General features: G+C 46.8%; 1 protein-coding gene and 3 pseudogenes across 1 annotated transcript; all 4 read right to left on the bottom strand.

The window, feature by feature from the left end:
* Positions 1-3,640: 3,640 nt before the first annotated feature.
* Positions 3,641-4,504, bottom strand: LOC137152410 (formyl peptide receptor 2-like). Its single transcript, XM_067547003.1, has one exon. It carries the CDS (start codon positions 4,502-4,504, stop codon positions 3,641-3,643), a length of 864 nt encoding a protein of 287 aa, XP_067403104.1.
* A 3,793-nt stretch (positions 4,505-8,297) lies between these two features.
* Positions 8,298-9,200, bottom strand: LOC137152409 (chemerin-like receptor 1; annotated as a pseudogene).
* Positions 9,201-14,322: 5,122 nt separating this feature from the next.
* On the bottom strand, positions 14,323-18,250 carry LOC137152420 (chemerin-like receptor 1; annotated as a pseudogene).
* A 393-nt stretch (positions 18,251-18,643) lies between these two features.
* LOC137152419 (chemerin-like receptor 1) lies at positions 18,644-19,868 on the bottom strand (annotated as a pseudogene).
* Positions 19,869-20,612: the final 744 nt, after the last annotated feature.

The following is a 20,612-nucleotide window of genomic DNA, read 5'->3' as shown; positions in this document are numbered from 1 at the left end:
GGAAATAAAAGAAATCTTATTTGCCCTCTCACTGCCCCATGATTTACACATCAACCCCATTTCTGATACGCTTTGGGCACTTTACTTCACTTGTAAATTATCACATGTAGATTTCAGAATGTTCCCAAACATTCATACGTGGATCTTCACAAACAAGGCCCCAATGTGGCATATATGTTAAATCACAAAATGATTAGGCAGGATGTTCCCACTCATATGTTCAAGCAATCAATTATCATAGTGGAGCTTGGGGTGACATGAACAAACAATCAGTGTGTCCAGAACATCTCTATCTATAATGCCTAGTTTTATTCTTTCTCAATGTGAGGATTATCCCTTAAGCTTCAAATACGTATCCATGGTCCGGGCCTGCTCTGATTCAGGCCTACATCACAGCGCTGGGGCTTACACACCACACACCACCTGCAGCTCCCTCATGGACTCTCTTTGGTAGTAGGAAGCTGTCCTGGGGGGGAGATATGAGGGGGCGGCTCAGCGGGGTGGGAGATGCAGACAAAGCTGAATCTGCAAGGCCTTTGCAGTGGCCAGCTCCATGCAAGCCTCAAACAGCACGGCTCAGCTCTGGAGCCTCTCGTGACGAAGGCTCTGAGACACCATCTGCAGAGACAGTTGCCCACATTGGGGCAGCCACAGGTCAAGAGAAGGAGATGAGCCACAGCCACATCATTGCAAAAATTCTGCCTCTTCACACCTGGAAACGCGCCAGAAGTCACTTGGGTCCCTAGAATGACACTGGTTTGGGAGTGATTCGTCGGTGGGTCCTGCCACCCTTTGACCCTGCTCTCCCCTCGAACATCCGGAGAGACCTTGCCTAGATTGAGCGTGAATCTCCCACTTCGTTGGATATGAGCCACACAAGCTTGTGTCTGCGCCACATCTGGCTGCTGGATTGTTTGGAAACTGGAGAACGACCAGCAACATAGGGAAGGGTGAAAGCTGTGTGAATTTTGCCCGGGAATATAAAGATTCATTGAGATGTTGGTATAAAAAGCCACCCACATTTTGTTTAAACTCTCTAGTATTTCAAGCACCTCTTCACTCCATTAGCTTCCAAACAGATCTCGTTTTCCAAATATTTTGGCTGCATTTTGTAATCTCACCGACTTTTACAATTCGGTTGCGTTCTCACCATGTCTGTCATTTTCTTCTTTTATTTTTCTTTCCATTAAACCAATCTTGTGATGTTTTAGGAGGTGGCCCATGAGGTATGAAGGCTCGGGCTTGGCAATGGAGAAAAAGGACTAGTTTTTTAACAGTGTATAAGGAAGTTAGGTGCCAAATTCCCGTGAAGGTCAATAGGAGTTAAGCACCGAACTCACAGCCTAAATGCTTTTAAAAATAGTATGTAGATGCTTTTGCAAATGCTACCTTTTGTTTCATAGACCCGTTGATCTTCAAGAAACACAGGAAAGAAGAAGAGCTGGAGCTCCACTGTGAGCGAAGACAAGAATGACAAGAATGACAAGAATAATGACACAAAGATGCAGAAAAGGGCAGACCATAAAGAAGCAAATGCCCCCAAAAGTTCTAAAAATGAACAAACGCAAGAATCTAATCTATTTCCTTAAAATGCTAGAGTTCTAGATTCCACATCTGGAAGGGATCATAGTGATCATCTCATCTGACCTCCTGCATTACACAGGCCAGAGAACAGCCCCAATATATTCCCTAGAGCAGAGCTTTTAGAAAAACATCCAAGCTTGATTTGAAAATTGCCAGTGATGGAGAATCCACCACAAACCGTGGGAAATTGTTCCAATGGTCTGTTTCTCTTGCCATTTAAAATTTACACCTCGTATCCAGTCTGAATTTGTCTAAGTTCAACTCATGACTGTTATGCTGACAGAAATACATGGGATCTTTTTCACGGGACAAGGCAATATGCCATGTTTATTATGAGAAAGCACAATTGCATTAATAACGAATAACTGATACCTAACACACACAGACACCCCCCCCCCCCCCAAATCTTCTGCAGCTGATCATGTATAGTTACCAGTCCTGATTGTAGGTTCTGATCACAGCTTGAGTTCACAGCTGCTGTTCACAGCTCATGGCTGTTAACGGGCCAGGGAAGCCGGGCACGAGGAAGAACAGGGTCTCCGTCAGGTTCTTGGAATGGTTCTTTGTTTCTTTTCTAGGGTAGATTCTTCTTGCTGTTTCAGAATGTCCTCTGCTTTTTTCAGCCATCAAGATGGTACTTGTGTTTGTACTCCGCCCGATCGTCAGGTATAATGAAATTACACACATCTAAATGAAGTTTCAGCAAGACTTAGACTAGTTAATACAAAATGGAGTATCCATATTCAAAATGGAGTTTCAGTTTCAGTCATGATAGACTTTGATTACATCTTTATAGAACAATCAGTTAAAAAGCGTTACTTCAGTTACAATGTTAAAGAACGAATACTTTAAAGGAATGGTTCTTCTTTTGGTGACAATAAGAAAATAAGTTCCTTAAGAGACAATTTCTATGAAGACAATTTTTATAAGAATTTCTATCAGTGACAGTAAGAAGACCAGTGACTTCAACACCAAAAGCACAAGCAGCAAAGACAGGTAGCTTAAAGACAATTTTACAAGTGATAGCTATATGTCTACTGAAGGGCGGCTTTCTTAGCGAGTGAATGAGAGCGGCTCTGTGAAGCTGCTTTCTACATGAGGGCCCTGCAGCAGTGTTATCAATGGGCGAGGTTTTATTCACAGGAGTGTATGTTATTAATTTAATGGGAAAAAAAATTTAAAACAATTTATAAATTCTTTTGATTTTATAAATATACCCCTACACGGCCACTGGATCATGTTAGACTAGTGCTTTCCAAAACGTGGCCCATGGGCCAAAGATGGCTCACAAGGTCTTTCAGAGTGGTCCATGGCTCCCCTCCTGGTGGCTGCACAAGGGAGATGCTACCTAAGCACCCAGGCAGAGCACATTGCCGGTGCAAGCTCCTTGCTGCAGCCAAGGGAACGGGAGATCTGCGCTCCTCTCCCTGTGCCTGTAGCAGGGAGCACCTCAAACTTCTCCACATGTGTCTCTGGGGACTGGGGTCCCTGCTGGAGCCAGAGGGAGGGGAGCACTGATCTCCCATCCCCCTGGCTGCATAAGAGAGCCACAGTCTAAGAACCCAGTTGAAACTTATGGTTTCCCTGCTGCACCAGGGGGAAGAGAGATCCTCCTCGCTGAACTCCTTCCCTCTGGTTGCAGTGGGAGGGGGTTGGAGGGCTGCTGGCAGAGGCTGGTGGCCCCTCAGGGTTGTAAAATCTATATTTGTGACCCTCGAACAAAAAAGTTGGGAATCACTGCGTTAGATCTTCCTCTGCTCGACTAAACAGCGCGTTATGAAACATTTGTTCCCCACATAAGTACGTAGTTATAGACTACAATCAAGTCACCCTTTAACCGTTTCTTTGATAAGCTAAATAGACTGAGCTCCTTCCGTCTATCACTATAAAGCAGGTTTTCTAATTCTTTCATCATTCTTGTGGCTCGTCTATGAGTAAGGCCAAAAATATTCACTTACGCAGAAAGTCCATTTTGGGGTCAAGAGAAAGCTGCAGATTCCAGCAAATAGAATTTTCATCTTCCTCCATGCAAATATGGACAATTCCATCCACTCCCCTACTCAGCCGGCTCTGGCCCCGAGTTGTAGGCAGTTTGGGGGTTGCGTGTACGTTGCCAGTAACTCAGAAACTCGTCCTCCATGGTGAGGTAGAAGATGGGGTTGAGGCAGCTGGTGAAATATGTCAGGACAGAAGCAAAATTGCTTCCTATCATCCAAAGAGACGGAGGGTATGTAGCTGAGACCAGCAGGAAGCAGAGGATGTGATACGGTAACCAACAGATGAGAAAGTTCAGGATCAAGAAAAGGAGGACCCAGAGCGGCTTGTTGGACTGGCTCAGCCTGTTCCTTCTCAGCTTGGCAGCTAGAAGGATATAGAAGGTCGGGATCAAGATGAAGGCTAATGGGATCAGAAACCCGACCAGGAATTGGATCGCAACAGCAGCCTTCAGCCTCTCTTCATCCAGCTGGAAACGAGCCCTGATTCTGCCAGGCGGCAGCAAGGATTCCCAGAGACCACCGTACCGCAAGCCGAACCCGAGAGACAGGGCCCACATGCCCAGAACCACCCAGCCAGCCAACTGGGGTGTGCAGTGGTTCTGGGCCCATGTGGGGAGTGCCACGAGGATGCAGCGATAGACGCTGAGGGCTGTGAGGAGGAAGGCGCTGGAGAACAGGTGGACAGAGATGATGGTGCTGCTCAGCCTCTCAGCCCACTCTGAGTCAAAGAGGTAGATGGCGGTGAATCCGAGCAACAGGAAGACAACGATGATAAAATCGGCTACAGCCCGGTTCAGAAACCACATGGCACTGACCGTCCTCTCCACACGGAAGCCGGTGATGAAGAGGACGTAGCCGTTCAACAGCACCCCGGCGAGGAAGGACAAGACACATGGCACGAGGAAAGGGATAAGGAACACCATTTTCAGAAGTTATGCAGTCATAAAGTCCGTCCTGCTCCTCAGGTCTCGGTCTAGGTGTCAGCAGCGCAGACGTACTGAGCAAAGGAAGGAAGCGTGATGAAAAGGTCTCCAGGCGAGGACAAGGACACACACAGAGAGTGAGAGAGATGATGCAGTGAGGGTCTGGGGAGTTTATAAACTCCTCAGATCCTGAACTGAACACAAATAAGATCAGATTCTTATAAGTGAATGGCAGCAATGATTCGAAGACCTTAGAGTCAAAGAATCGCAGAAATACTGCGCTAAAAGACACAGGAAGGATCATTTAACCGAACCGGATTTGTTTTGTCTAGATTCTGTCCTAATGTTTTTTTCTTTTTACATAATATCCTTTTGTTCGATTAAACCAAATATTTTAAAAACCCACATCTGTTTCTCACTTAAAATTTTGGTATCCAGACAAAGGGAGGTGGACATTGAAGGGGGTCCAAAATGCAGAGACAGAAATATGACAGAAACCACCACAGCCTCACCAAAATTCCCAAATAATCTTGACATTAGCTTCCCAAAGGAGCTGATGGTTCCTGTCTATGTTAAAAAAAAAGTTAGTTGACTAATGATGCTTTTCCCCCTTTTTTTTATAATGAATTTTTAAAAAATGATTCTTCTCCCATCCTGTCATTTTGAAGTGGAGGTTTTGTGTGGTTGGGACAATTTTGGAGGGTGAGCTAGTGGAGAAGACAAATTCCCACCAAAAACGCCCCCTCTAAAAACCTCCAGTGACGAGAACTGCCCCCAAGGAGAAGAAAAGTAAGATTGAAACAACAACAACAACAAAAAAGACACCCAACAAAACATGAGACGACGAAGAGAACAGTAAGAAGCCAAAAGATTGTTTTTTTAAAAAGAATATTACATGAGCCAATGTTAGTGGCTAGACGAGGAGTCAGGACTCCTGCATTTTATCCCAGACTCTACCACTGAACTGCTGGGGAACTTGCACAAATCATGTCACTGCCCCTGGCCTCAGTTTCTCCTCCAAATATTCATCTGTTTAGAGCTTATTCTGGCTGGTCCAGTTTCCCCCTTTGGGTCTGTTCAACCCATGGCGAGACGGGGAGTCCCAACCCTGGTCAGGGAGTCTCCAGCTGTCACCGTGATACACGTAATAAAAACAGACAGGCACAGTGACCACTGATTGAATTTACACAAACACAAACAATAGTTTGACTATTGAACCCCAAAAGAGGAGAGAGATGTCACAACAGGACCCACAAATCCTTTCAACTGGCTCTATCCCGAGCGGATGATGAGGGGGAATGGGGCAGTAGGAAGGGGCCAGATCAAGGGAGCAGTGGCGGGATGGGGGTAAAATGAGATCCAGGAGGGAAGCTGGAGGGTTTGCTTCATTTCCTTACCTGTATCTTGGGAGAAGGCAGCATCCCAGGCCCCCGACACAATGCCTGCAGCTCACCCAGACTGGATCAGCCCGGACAGGAAGCCGTTCTCATGGGTGTGTATTTTCAGGGGTGGGGAACAGCTGGGGGAGGTGGGGAGGAAGATCACAAGATATGGCGGGGTCTGATCACATCTGCAAAGCCTGGAAGGCGTCCAGCAACAACTGTTGCAAGCAGATGTCACCCAAACCACAAGTTCCCCCCTCTGGACCTTAGCAAGTTGTCTGCATTTGGCCATCAGCAGAGCCCCTGCAGGAGTTCAGATGCAACCACGTCCAGCCAACTCCACCGGGTGAGGTCCCAGGAGCAGAGACCCCAGATGGGACTTGGAGCACCAGGTTGGGAGGAGAGACCAGAGCCTCGGACACGTGAAATTTAAGTCCTCTCTTGACAAAGCCCTGGCTGGGATGATTTAGTTGGGTTGGTCCTGCTTGGAGCAGGGGGTTGGACTAGATACCTCCTGAGCTCCCTTCCACCTTCTCAGCCCTGCCTTTGCTGCTGAGGACCCACCCACATCACAGGCCAACCAATGCTAAGGAAACCATCATTTCAGCTAGAGACCACACAAACCACAGCTTGCTCACTTATCTGTCTTCGTTTCTCATCATTTGCCTGGAGGCCTCAGACCAGGGAGCGCCTGTGGGCACTTTTCAGCTCTATGTGAGTTCCCAGGGCCAACAGGGCCAAGGTCATCCAGGGATGCATCAGCAGGGGAATGTTCAGAAGGACGTTGATGAGTTGGAGAGGGTTCAGAGAAGAGCCACAGGAATGTTAACAGACTGGACACCAGGCTTGAAAGAGAGAGACTCCAGGAGCTCAGCCTGTTCAGCTGATCACAGAGAAGGGGAAAGGGTGTGGTGACGATAATCTGTAAATACCTACAGGGGGAACCAATATTTGATACTGGGCCCTTTCAACTACAAGGCAAAGGTCTAACATGATCCACTGACTGGAACAAAGTCCACTGGCTAGACAAAGTCACAGATTCACAGCTTGCAAGGCCAGAAGACGACATTGTGACCATCTCACCTGACCTCCTCCAGAATATGGTCCCTAGAGTTTCCCTAAGTGAATCCCTAGAGCAGAGCTTTTAAAAGGCACCCAAGCTTGTTTTAAAATAGCCAGCAATGGAGAATCCACCACGCCTGTTGGTAAATTGTTCCGATAGGTAATTACTTTCACTGTTCAAAATTGACACCTTTTTTTTAGTCTTAATTTGTCTAGCTTTAACTTCCAGCCGTTGAATTGTGTTAGACCTTCCTCTGCTAGATTGAAGAGCCCGATGTTAAATGTTTGTTCCACATGTAGATACTTACTGACTGTGATTAAGTCACCCCTTAAAGGTCTCTTTGTTAACTAAATAGACTGTCTCACGATAAGGCATGTTTTCTACTCCTTTAATCATGCTCATGGCTCTTCTGTGAATAAATCGTAAATTTTTAACAGTCTGGGGAATTGATCATTGGAACAACTTCCCAAGGGTCTTGGTAGATTTTCCGTCATTGCCAGTTTTTAACTTAAGGTGGGATATTTTCTCCTCAAAGATCTGTGTGGTTCAATGAGGAATTAATTCAGAAATGTTCTCTGGCCTGTGTGATACAGGAGATCTGAGTGCATGATCAAAACAGCCCCTCCAATACCAAGAAGCTATGAATATATGAACATGAAAAAGATCTTCAAATGAAATCCTGATTCACTGAAAACAGAGGGCCTTTTGCTTCGGACGTCGATGGGGCTGGATTTCACCTTCTGGTTTTGACCAATGTGTAAATGTTGCATTCAAGACATGTTAGATAAAAATATCAGAGACTGCTACTGGAAGGCTGCAATATCACATGACTTTATTTCTGAGGATCCAGAATGCAGACAAGACTGCCAAAACACAGAGAGACACCAGTCACCCCATAGTAGCTGGCTATCTGCAGACTGACTGATGGTGGATACTTCCCTGCAGAGCTCACACACAGAATCAAGAAACTCTTCAGGATTTCAAGTGATCGCTGGTCAGTTTGACACAGTTTTCAGTACGACACAGAGTTGAGAGCTGGCTGAAAATGACAATGATGACGCAAATGAAAGAAGATGAAGACCCACTGTGAAAGAACAAATGCTGAAAATGTAGACACAAGAGATGCAATTTTTAGCAATAATATCCTTTGAACATTTTCAAAAAAGGCTAGTGAAACAAACAGATTAATTTCACAAAAAAAATCAATTTGTGAAAATAGGGCGTTTTGACAGAAAAAAACTGGGCCTGTACCAGAAGTCATTGTCACATATAACCGATGACGTGACACCAAGGAATCAAAATCAACTTTCTCTCTTTTGAAATAATTCTCCTCTGTGAAAATGGCCCCCTATCTATTTCCCCCCAACTCAACCAGCTCTGATCCCACATTGATTGCGGTTTGATGGTTCTGCCTCTGTCCCCGGCAGCTGACAAAATGCTGTTGCTTGATAAGGTAGAACAAGAGTTAGAAGTAGCTGTTGAAACAGAGCAAGTCATGAGCAAAGATGATCCCACTATTTAAGGACTCTGTGGTCTTTGATGAGTTTGGGGTAGGTTGGCAGGAAAGTGATGACATATGTTAACCAGGAGGGGAAGAAAATGATGCACAACACGAGGAGGATCTGGAGAGGCTTCTTGGACCAAGCCTCCTGGTTCCCGTCTAGTTTGGCAGCCTGGGTGACCAAACATTCTGATCAAGACTAATGGGACCAGAAACCCAACCAGGAATCAGATAGTGATGCTGGCGTCTTCTCCTCTCTCTCAGCAAGAGGCTCTGGTCTGAGCAGAGTCCATAGGACTGCCAGCTGGCCATGCCAGCCAGAATCCAGATGCCCAGTGTAAGCAGGGAGGCCAGAGGGATGGTGCAGTGGTTCTGGACCCACGCAGGAGAAGCAGTGGAGATGCAGCTGTCAGCGCTCATGGCCATGAGGTGGAAGCTGCTGGAGAACATGCTGAGGGAGGCTACAGTGTTGATTATCTTGCAAAGGACACTTCTCAAATACCAGTGGAAGCCCATGGCCAGCTGGGCCATCAGGAGGAGTAGGAAGATGGCAAAGAGAAATCCAGCAGTGGCCATATTCATATGCCACGTGGCTTTGATTGACTTCTTCTTCCAGTTGTCGGTGATGAAGATCAATCCGTTCCCTGTCTCACCAAAGAGGAAGCCCAGCGGGCAGAGCACCATGAGAGGTAGCGGCATCAAATCCAAAGGTGCTACACCATGAAGACGGGCAGGTTCTTTGGTGGCCATCACCTGCGGATAAATGCAGGCTGTGCAGTTCTGGGACTGAGCAAACAAAGAAGGAACAAATGTGAAGTCATAATAACAGAGGGTCTGGGCAGAAATGGATCATGAAGATGGATGCAGACATCAGTGGAGCAGCGGCACTAATAGATGCTCCATAGGTCAGAGAAGGTCTAAGCCCGGCACCTCTGGTAGTGCTGAAAGAAAAGAAAGCAATTGAGTTCTGCTGGAAAAGCATGAAAATGTATTGGGGGAACCAAAACGATTTGTTCTCCACTGACTTTTTTTTGTTTTTCATCTTTTCTAGTGGCCACAAAGAATCCTGAAGCTGAAAGTCAAAACCCAAAGTTCTTTGGAGTTTTAGAAACAGAAACCAAATGAAAATTGCAGTTTGAAAGGAAGAGAAAGTGTTTTATTGCAGCTAGAATATTTCCATCAACATTTTTAGTAAAAAGACAAAAACAGGCATTGAAATGGAACATTTTTTAATGAAATCCCCAAAATTGAAACCATGAAGCAAGATTAGTTCCGCTTTCAAGAAAAAAGAAAACTGCAGTTTGAGATCTTTGAATTTTATCCTTGAAAAATGCTGTAGGAATTGAATGATTTTTGGGAAACAAGTTGAGTTCGACAAGATTGTATTTTCCAGTGCAAAACGTTTTAAATGAAACACTGGTGATCAGTTCTGGTACTAAGGCCACTCTGTACTGACCAAAAAAACCCAACCACAGAAAAACAGAAAAGGAGAGTGCAAATGCATTATGGCATAAGATAACGTTGGACTTTCAAAGCGATGGTTATCATAGAATCATAGAATATTAGAGTTGGAAGGGACCTCAGGAGGTCATCTAGTCCAACCCCCTGCTCAAAGCAGGACTAACCCCTGCTATATCATCCCAACCAGGGCTTTGTCAAGCCGCAGCTTAAAAACCTCTAAGGATGGAGATTCCACCACCTCCCTAGGTAACCCATTCCAGTGCTTCACCACCCTCCTAGTAAAAAACTTTTTCCTAATGTCCAACCTAGACCTCCCGCCCTGCAACTTGAGACCGTTGCTCCTTGTTCTGTCATCTGCCACCACCGAGAACAGCCTAGCCCCATCCTCCCTAGAACCCCCTTTCAGGTAGTTAAAGGCCGCTATCAAATCCCCCTCACTCTTCTCTTTTGCAGACTAAACAAGCCCAGTTCCCTCAGCCTCTCCTCATAAGTCCTGTGCTCCAGCCCCCTAATCATTTTGGTTGCCCTCCGCTGGACTCTCTCCAACTTGTCCACATCCTTTTTGTATTGGGGGGCCCAAAACTGGACACAATATTCTAAATGCGGCCTCACCAATGCCGAATAGGGGGGAATAATCACTTCCCGTGACCTGCTAGCAATGCCCCTCCTAATGCAGCCCAATATGCCATTGGCCTTCTTGACAACCAGGGCACACTGCTGACTCATATCCAGCTTTTTATCCACCGTTACCCCCAGGTCCTTTTCTGCAGAGCTGCTGCCCAGCTCGTCGGTCCCCAGTCTATAGCTGTGCATGGGATTCTTTCTTCCTAAGTGGAGGACTCTGCACTTTTCTTTGTTGAACCTCATTAGATTTCTTTTGGCCCAATCCTCCAGTTTGTTTAGGTCACTCTGTATCCTATCCCTACCTTGCAGGGTATCTACCACTCCCCCCAGCTTAGTGTCATCCGCAAACTTGCTGAGGGTGCAATCTACCCCATCCTCCAGATCATTAATAAAGATGTTGAACAAAACCGGCCCCAGGACCGACCCCTGGGGAACTCCGCTTGTGACCGGTTGCCAGCCAGACATGGAGCCATTGATCACTACTCGTTGAGCCCTATGCTCTAGCCAGTTCACTATCCGTTTTATAGTCCATTCATCCAACCCATACTTCTTTAACTTGCTGATAAGAATACTGTGAGAAACCGTATCAAAAGCTTTGCTAAAGTCAAGGTATATCACATCCACCGCCTTCCCCACATCCACAGAGCCAGTCACCTCATCATAGAAAGCAATCAGGTTGGTCAGGCATGACTTTCCCTTGGTGAATCCGTGTTGACTGTTCCTGATCACCTTCCTCTCTTCCAAGTGCCTTAAAATGGATTCCTTAAGGACCTGCTCCATGATCTTTCCAGGGATTGAGGTGAGGCTGACTGGTCTGTAGCTCCCCGGATCCTCTTTCCTCCCTTTTTTGAAGATGGGCACTATATTTGCTTTTTTCCAGTCCTCAGGGACCTCCCCTGTTGCCACGAGCTTTCAAAGATAATAGCCAATGGCTCTGAAATCACCTCAGCCAACTCCCTCAGCACCCTCGGGTGCATTGCATCCGGCCCCATGGACTTGTGAATGTCCAATCCTTCTAAATAGTCTTGAACCTGTTCCTTCAGCACTGCGGGATGTTATGGAGTGAGCTTATTCCAGTCTATTTACCTACCTTCCTACCTAGAAAAATGACCTCTAGTGGCTGGAAGTTTAAAGCTAGACAATTTCAAACTGGAAATAAGGTGCAATTTTTAACAGTGAAGGGAATTAACCAATGGGGCAATATACCAAGGGTCCTGATGGATTCTAAAAATCAGTAGCGATTATGAAAATCAAGGTGGGATGATTTTACTAAAAGATCTGCTCTCGTTCAAACAGGAATTATGTGGGGGAAGTTTTCTGTTCTGTGTTAAACAGGGGGTCAGACTAGATCAGTGATTCTCCGTCTTTCCAGAAGACTGTGCCCTTTTCAGGAGTCTGATTTGTCTTGAGTACCCCAAGTTTCACCTCACTTAAAAACTACGTGCTCCCAAAATCAGACATAAAAATACAGAAGTGTCACAGCCGTTCTTCTGGGGGTGTATCTGGAAGGATGGGGAACAACAGAGAGGAGGGGCGAGGAGGATCACAGGATGTGACTGGGTCTGATCATGTCTGCAAAGCCTGGAAGGCGCCTGGCATCCACTAGTGAAGCAGATGTCATGCGAACCACAAGTTCCTCATGCTGGGCCCTAACGAGGTTTCTGCATTCAGCTGTCCTCATCCAGTAGAGGCAAGTGGGGGCCTCCTGTGGACAGCAGGAACTGAGACACAACCACGTCAAGCAAACACCACCGGGCGAGGTCCCAGGAACAGAGACGCCAGCTGGGGCTTCGCCCCTCTGCTTCAGGAGAGGGACCAGAGCCCTGCTGGGAGTCGGACAGGTGAGATTCTCAGCCCTTTCCTTGCTGCAGGCACCCACCCCTCAGCATGAGATTCTCAGCCCTGCCTTTGCTACAGGGGACTCAAACACATCACAGGCCAGCCAACACTAAAGAAACCCTCGTTTTGTGCTAGAAACCACACAAACCACAACCCAGCCTCTTACCTGCCTTTGCCTTTCATCATTTGCCTGGACGTCTCAGGCCAGCACTTGGGGGCACCTTTCAGCTCTATGTGAGTTCCCAGGGCCAAAAGGGCCAATGCCGTCCTGGGATGCATCAGCAGGGGAATGTCCAGTCGGAGCAGAGAGGTGATTTTCCCTCTGGATTTGGCCCTGCCACAACCGTTGCTGGGATCCTGTGTCGGTCTCTGGTGCCAGCCATTTCAGAAGGACATTGATGAGTTGGAGAGAGTTCAGAGAAGAGTCACAGTTAACAGACTGGACACCAGGCTTGACAGAGAGACTCCAGGAGCTCATCCTGTTCAGCTGATCACAGAGAAGGGGAAGGGGTGTGGTGATGACAATCTGTAAATACCCACGGGGGGAACCAATATTTGATACTGGGCCCTTTCATCTAGAAGGCAAAGGTCTAACATGATCCACTGGCTGGAACAAAGTCACTGATTCACAGCTTGCAAGATCAGAAGGTGCCATTGTGATCATCTCACCTGACCTCCACAACATGGTCCATAGAGCTTCCCAAACGAATCCCTAGAGCAGAGCTTTTAGAGAAAAAGGATAGAAGATGCAGCACTCCCGTTGGTAAATTGTTCCGATGGTTAATTATTCTCACCGTTAAAAAATGACACCTTATTTCCAGTCTCAATTTGTCTAGATTCAACTTCCAGCCATTGGACTGTGTTAGACCTTCCTCTGCTAAATTGAAGAGCCTGTTTTTAAATATTTGTTCCACATGTAGATACTTATTGACTGTGATTATGTCATCCCTTAAACTTCTCTTCGTTAAAGTAAATAGATTGCGTCTCACTATAAAGCATAGTTTCTACTCCTTTAATCATGCTCAAGGCTCTTCTCTGAAGAAGCTGTAAATTTTTAACTGTCTGGGGAATCTATCATTAGAACAACTTCCCAAGGTCATGGTAGATTTTCCATCATTGCCAGTTTTTTAAAAAAGGTGGGATTTTTTTCCTCAACGATCTTCTGTAGTTCAACAAGGAATTACTTCAGAAATGTTCTCTGGTCTGTGTGATACACCATGTCTGGCTGCATGATCACAATGGTCCCTTCCGGCCTGGAAAGCTAAGAATAAGTGAACAGGAAAAGGATCTTCAGAGGAAATTTTGACTCACTAAAGACAGTGGGTGTTTTGCTATGACCATCAATGGGGCTGAATTTCACCTTCTGGTTTTGACCGATGTGTAACTGTTGCATTCAAGGTATGTTAGATAAAAATATCAAAGACTGTTGTGGGAAATCTGCAATATCACGTGACTTTATTTGTGAGAATCCAGAACCCACACACGACTGCCAAAACACAGAGAGCCGAAGTGGGCTGCTTCCACTGGCAGAGAGACACCAGTCTCTCCACCATGACTGGCTTTCAGCAGACTGACTGTGATTGTGGATGCTTCCCTGAAGAGCTTTCCCATAGAGTCAGGAAACCCCTCAGGATTTCACGTGGTGGTTGGATAGTTTGACACAGTTTTCAGTATGACACAGAAGATGGGAAGAGTTGAGTGCTGGCTGAAAATGCAAACACGAGAGATGCAATTTTTTAACAATATCCTTTGAAAATTTTCAAAAAAGGCTACCAAAACAAACAAATTAATTTCACACAAAAAACAATTTCTGAAAATGGGGCATTTTGACATAAACCAGTGGGTCTATACCAGAAGTTATTGTCACATGTAACCGATGACGTGACCCCAAGGAATTAAAATCACCATTCAACCTTTCAAAATCATTCTCTCCCAACTCAACCAGCCATCATCCCACATTGACTGGGGTTCAACAGTTCCGCCTCTGTCTCCAGCAGCCAACAAAATTCTGTCACTTGATGAGGTGGAACAAGGGGTTGTGCTAGTGTTATACTTGTAAAAGAAAAGACTAGCAAGATCTTATTCAGGGGGAGAAGACAATATGCCACATTTATTGAACATGTAAGTATATCAAAAAGCCGTCAAAACATCAAGAGTCCTGTAGCACTTTAAAGACTAAAAAATTTAATTTCTGCAGGCATAAGCTTTTGTGGGCTGCAGCCCACGAAAGCTTATGCCTGCAGAAATTAAATCTGTTAATCTTTAAAGTGCTACAGGATTCTCGTTTTTGCTGTATACAGACTAACACGGCTGCCCCTCTGAAAAAAGCAGTCACATTCACACACACATTCATAAAGTTCTGCAAGCTGGTGTGATATAATTCCCGGGCTTATTATGCATTGCTTGAGCCAGTCTAGTGGCTAACTAAACTGGGCACAAGGAGGGAGCCGGGCCTCTGTCAGACGTGAATCCACTGCTCCAAGATGACAATTGCAGAACGAGACCCAAAGTTTCCATGTTTTTACCCATCTTTGATACTTGCCGCTGGCTCTCGTGTAAGTCTCTGGGCCTGGCTGGGTCATGCTGCCTCTGGGTTCAGTATCGTTGTTAATCACCAGCTAATTGAAAGCAGAACTAGTCTCTTACTGCTGTGCTTTGTTTGTTCCCAGGGTGGATCCTTTTGTACTTTAGGGTCATTAATTTGTACGTTAGGGTCGTTGATAGGTATTCTTCGGCCTTCAGGGTTAGCGTGGCAGTTGATGTCTTCACTCCCCTTTCTGTTGTCAGAGCAGTTTAGGTTGGTGTCTTTTTATGCCCTGCACATACATTCCTCACTCACACACAGAGAATTTATCAAGATATTTTTAGGTTCAACAGTACACGTTTCAGGAAAGAGCTCACTTCACACTTATACCACATTAAACAGCACTGTACCGTTAGCATAACAGTTAAGGAAATGTTCCAGAGGGGTCGCCGTGTTAGTCTGTATACAGCAAAAACAACGAGAGTTCTATAGCACTCTCATTTGCCTATATTTGTTGTATTATTTCTATCACTTGCATCTCAAGAAGTGGGCTGAAGCCCACGAAAGCTTATGACTGCTAAAATTAAATTTGGTAGTCTTTAAAGTGCTACAGATCTCTCTTAGTTAAGGAAAAGTTTCTCTCTACCTCTATCTCACTTGTACAATAGAACAAGGAATCTACATCTGATTTGTTTGCCCTGCGGAGGGCTCACAGAAGCAGCTGTTGAAAAAGAGCAGTAAGTGAGCAAAGATGGTCCCACTTTCCAAGAACTCTGTGGTCTCTGGAGATGATGCTTTGGGTGAGGTCTGCTGGAAGGTGACAACATGATACAGGAACCAGCAGAGGAAGAAAATAATTTGCAACACAACGAGGATCTGGAGGGGCTACTTGGACCAAGCCACCTGGTTCCAGCCCAGTTTGGCAGCCAGGGTGACCAAGCAGATACGGGTCAAGGCTAATGGGACCAGAAACCCAACCAGGAACTGGGTAGTGACGTTGGCGACTTCTCTGCTGTCTCTCAACAAAAAGCGCTGATCAGAGCAGAGGCCATGGTAGCACCAACTGGCCGTGACAGCCAGAATCCAGATACACAGTGTGACCAAGGAGGCCACAGAGACTGTGCAGCGGTTCTAGGCCCACGCGAGAAAACCGTGGAGATGCAGCCATCAGCACTCATGGTTGTGAGGTGGAAGTTGCTGGAGAACATGTTGAGGGAGGCTACAATGTTGGTTATCTTGCATAGGGCGCTTCTCAAATACCAGTGAAATTCCGTGGCCAGCTGGGCCACCGTAAGGTTCAGGAAGATGATGAAGATAAATCCAGCAATGGCCATGTTCTGGTGAGATGTGGCATTCACTGCCTCCTTCTTCTGGCAGCCAGTGATGAAGATGGTTAATCCAATCCCCATCACACCAAGGAGGAAGACCAGGGCGCAGAGCACCATGAGAGCTAGATGCATTGTCTCCAAAAGTGGTATGCCGGGAAGACGGGCAGCTTCTTCGTTGGCCGTCACCTGATGATAAGTGCAAGCTGTGGAGTTCTGGGACTGAGTAAACAAAGAAGGAACAAATGTGAAGTCTTTATAACAGAGAGAGAGAGAGACAGGACAGAAGTGGATCATGAAGATGGATGCAGACATCAGTGGAGCTGTGGCACTAATAGATGCTCTACAGGCCAGAGGAGGTCTCAGCACAGCAGATCTTGTAATGCTGAAGGAAAAAGAAAGCAAATGAGACTGTCAGAAAATTGGTGGGGGAACCAAAATGATTTTTCTCCTCTGTCTTTTTTCTACTTTTCATCTTTCCTGGTGGCCGCAAAGAATCCTGAAGCTGAAAGTCAAAAGTCAAAGCTCTTTGGCATTTTAAAAACAGAAACAAAATAAAAATTGCAGTTTGAAATGAAGAGAAAATGTTTCATTGCCGCTAGAATTTTTCCATCCACGTTTTTAGTAAAAAAACAAAAAAAAGACATTGAAGTGGAACATTTTTTTGTGAAATCCCCAAAATCCAAACAGGAAGCAAGATTAGTTCTGCTTTCAAGAAAAATTAACACTGCAGTTTGAGACCAAATTAAAAAAAAAGTTTCCTTTTGAATTTTATCCTGGAAAAATGCTGTAGGTATTGAATTATTTTTGAGAAACATTTTGAGTTTGACAAGATTGTATTTTCCAATGGAAAACATTCAGGCAAAAACTGTTGATCAGTTCTCAAGCTAAAGTCACTCTGTAGACAACAACAGAAAAAGAGATTGCAAATACGTTATGGCAAAAGATAACAATTCAAAGAGATGGTTAAGGGTGAGTTTATTCCAGTCTGTAAGCACCCACTTAGCTACCTAAAAAAACAAGGTCTAAAGGCTGGAAGTTTAAAGCTAGACACATTCAAACTAGAAATAAGGTGCAATTTTTTACTAGTGAAAGGAATTAACCAATGGGGCAATGTACCGAGGGGTGTGATGGATTCTACATCAATAGTGATTTTTAAATCAAGTGGGATGTGTTTTATAAAAGATCTGCTCTAGTTCAAACAGGAATTATTTGGGGGAAGGTCTCTGGCCCATGTTAAACAGGAGTGTCAGATTGGGTGAATAGTTCTCATTCTTTCCAGACGACTGTGCCCCTTTCAGGAGTCTGATTTGTCTTGTGTACCCCAAGTTTCACTTCACTTAAAAACTACTCGCTTACACATTAGACTCAAAAATACAGAAGTGTCACAGTGCGCTGTTACTAAAAAATTGCTGACTTTTTCAGTTTCTCTGTGTGAAACTATAGTTTGTACTGACTTCGCTGATGTTTTTTGTGTAGCCTGTTGTAAAACCTGGCAAATATCTAGATTAGTTGATATACCCCCTGAAAGACCTCTGCGTAGCCCCAGAGGTACGTACTCCTGCTTGAGAACCACTAGACTACATGATCTCAGTGGTTCCTTTCAGGCATGTGAATCACTCACGGGACTTCAAATGCAGAAGCACACTTCTGTCTCAGTGGGCAGGCAAACTTTGTAAGGCGCTTTCATGGTGCAGAATTACATGGTGCGTAATTATCAGAGCTGGACACAACATTTGGGAGTCAGTCCTGAAGATTTAAGCATCTAAACAGGCAAATGCAGGATTTTTTTACAGCATCGGAGATTCCTGTTCCGAAGTCCTGAACTCCTGACCAGGCAGATTCTGTTCCTGTTTCCTTTCTGGTCCCTCTTTTAGAAAAGCCAGAGCCTGAATCTACTTTAAAACTGAGACATTTATTGTTTGCATCTGTGATGGGCTGTACACCCCTTCTGAGAAACCAAAAGTTAAGGGCTCACTCTGGGCCCGGCCAGCATCGCCCTGACGCACCTGCAGCAAATGCTCCATCTGGTGGAGCGCTTAAAAGCAGCTCATTTTGGCAGCAGGGCTGGAAGGAAACTGGCCTGCAGCCCACAGCTCCAGCAGGGTTGAAGCAGGCCCTGAGTCTGGCACCACTGCCCCCAAGAAGAGCCTTCCCTGACAGAACAGAGGCCCCAACCACGGGACAAGCAGGAGAAGGGAGGATATCTTCCCTCCTCCTTCCCCCGTCGGTGAGGCCTGGACATAAATAATCCCCTCCCCACAGCCTCCCTGCCAGCCACAGACTACAGCATCACACAGGATTCCAGCCAACCTAGGTGGTAGCTCTGGCAGGGAAGCAGGGATGTGGGGTGGGGCTGGGTGCCAGGATTGCTGGGTTCTATCCCCGGCTCTGGGATGGGAGAGGTGGCAGTAACCTGATCATAATGGAGGCAATTCTGCCTCCGACCCAATACTGTCCTGCTTCTTGCTGGGAGGGCGGTCTGGGCCGCGTCCTCGCTGAACGCCCTCTGGAAGGCTAAGACCATGGAGAGCCGCAGCGTGTCTTTGCAGCCCAGCCCATGAGGGCCGGCAGGGTGAGGTTGAGGCAACGGCTGAGGTAGGCCAAGGGGAGCCTGATGTCATGGAGTGCCTGTGTCACAGGAGTCACCCTCTTTGCCGCCATGGCTAGCAGGGTGGCGAGGTGGCAGGGGAACCAGCGGAGGAAGAAGGCCATCACCACAGCACCATGATCTTGTAGGATCTGCTGGAGAAGGCCGGCCGGTTCCTCTCAATTTGGCCACCATGACCCCACAGCAGGCCAGGATAATGGCGAATGGCACCAGGAACCCGGTCCCAAAGCAGGTGAGCACAAGGGCCCAGTGTCGGTGCTCCCACAACGTGGCCACTTCCTCCCCGGGGATGTTTCCTGTTGGGATGTAGTTGCTGGAACAAGGGGTGAGTTCCCCCTCAAGCGGGGAGCTCCCGATGTCCCGGAATATGAGATGGCATACTGAGAGCCAGAGCCGCCAGCCAAACGGCTTCAGCCACTCTGACAGCCAGCCAGGGCGAGCGGGGTTCTGAGCCCAGACCTGGCAGGACACAGAGATACAGCACTCGGCACTGATGACGGTGAGGAAGAAGACACTGGTGAAGAGGTTGAGTAAGGCCACTGCACTGTGGATCTTATTCGGCACCCGGCCAAAGGGCCAGTGGAAGCCCAGTCCTGTGTAGGCCACCTCCATGGAGAGGGAGAAGGTGAAGATGAAAAAAATGATAATTAGCTTAAATTTTCCAAAACAAAAAGGTTGTTATGGAATAATCAGATTTTTTTTTTTTCCAAGATGTCACAACTTTTTTCCCTCCAAAGCCTTTTCAGGTTGGGAAATTTGTGAAAGTCCCAGAAAAAAATGGATTTTGACGAATTGGCTTGAAATGTCTTGTTGAAAGTTTTCTGAGCATTTCTAGAGACAAGTAGAGTGAGATGGCCTTAAAACCCCTCCCCCTTCCTTCCCTTGAAGAGTAGGCGGGGCTTCCCTTTTCCTGGGGGTGTGACTTCCCCTCTTTTCTCCCAGAGGGGTGAGGCTGCTTCCTCCTCCTCCCTTCTCACCCCTACTGCCTGCTGATTGGCCGCCACTTCCCCACACCCTGTGCCGATTGGCCACATGTCAGTGCCCATTGATAATTGGCTGTGGGATATTGAGAGATCAAAGGAGGTGTTGTTGGAGCAGGGGCTGGTCCAATCCAGTTCTGACCAGACCAGTCACGCCCCCACAGGCCAAGACAGGATGCAGAGGTGCCGACATGGGAATAAGGATGAGGTGATTGTGTGGGGAAGGGTTGGGAAATCTCCCTTCCAGGGCTGGGGCAGCTGGATGGGGGGGGCAGCGTCTCCACACTGGTGGGGACGGAAAAGGGGGTAACCATGGGGATAAGAGGCCAGCAGGCTCCCTCTGCAGCCAACTCCCGCACCCCACGGCCTGCTGGCCTGTTCCCAAATCACCCCGACTGCACCCTCCACAGAGCCACGGTCCCATCAGCCACTTGGGGGATCCACCAGCTCCATAGAGGGCAGGAAGGGGGCCTCGAGGGACTCTGTCTCAGGGCGGGAGCCAGAAGGGACCTGGGGCTGCACTGCAGGGATCAGATCCTGTCCAGGCCTTACCCAGGTCTCGGAAGGACGTCACCCAGCAGGTGCCCACAGAGGCCCAGCAGCTTGCCAGGTTTGGAGGTGTGATGGGAGGGGGAAGGAGGAGACAGGGTTGGGCCCATTGCTGCGGATTCAGATTTGAAGCAGCCTCTGCACTTTCGTTGCTCCTGGTGATTTTTTGCTAGCAAAGGGGTCAGGCAGCTTCTCAGGCCTGTCCTGCACTGCCCTCATCTGGCACTATTCTCAGTTCCTGGCTTACTT

The sequence above is a fragment of the Emydura macquarii genome, unplaced genomic scaffold (assembly GCF_026122565.2).
Source record: "Emydura macquarii macquarii isolate MOO-44397 ecotype Brisbane River unplaced genomic scaffold, CSIRO-AGI_Emac_v2 contig_1214, whole genome shotgun sequence".
NCBI classification, from domain to species: domain Eukaryota; kingdom Metazoa; phylum Chordata; order Testudines; family Chelidae; genus Emydura; species Emydura macquarii.
This window is presented reverse-complemented; position numbering and strand designations above follow the sequence as displayed.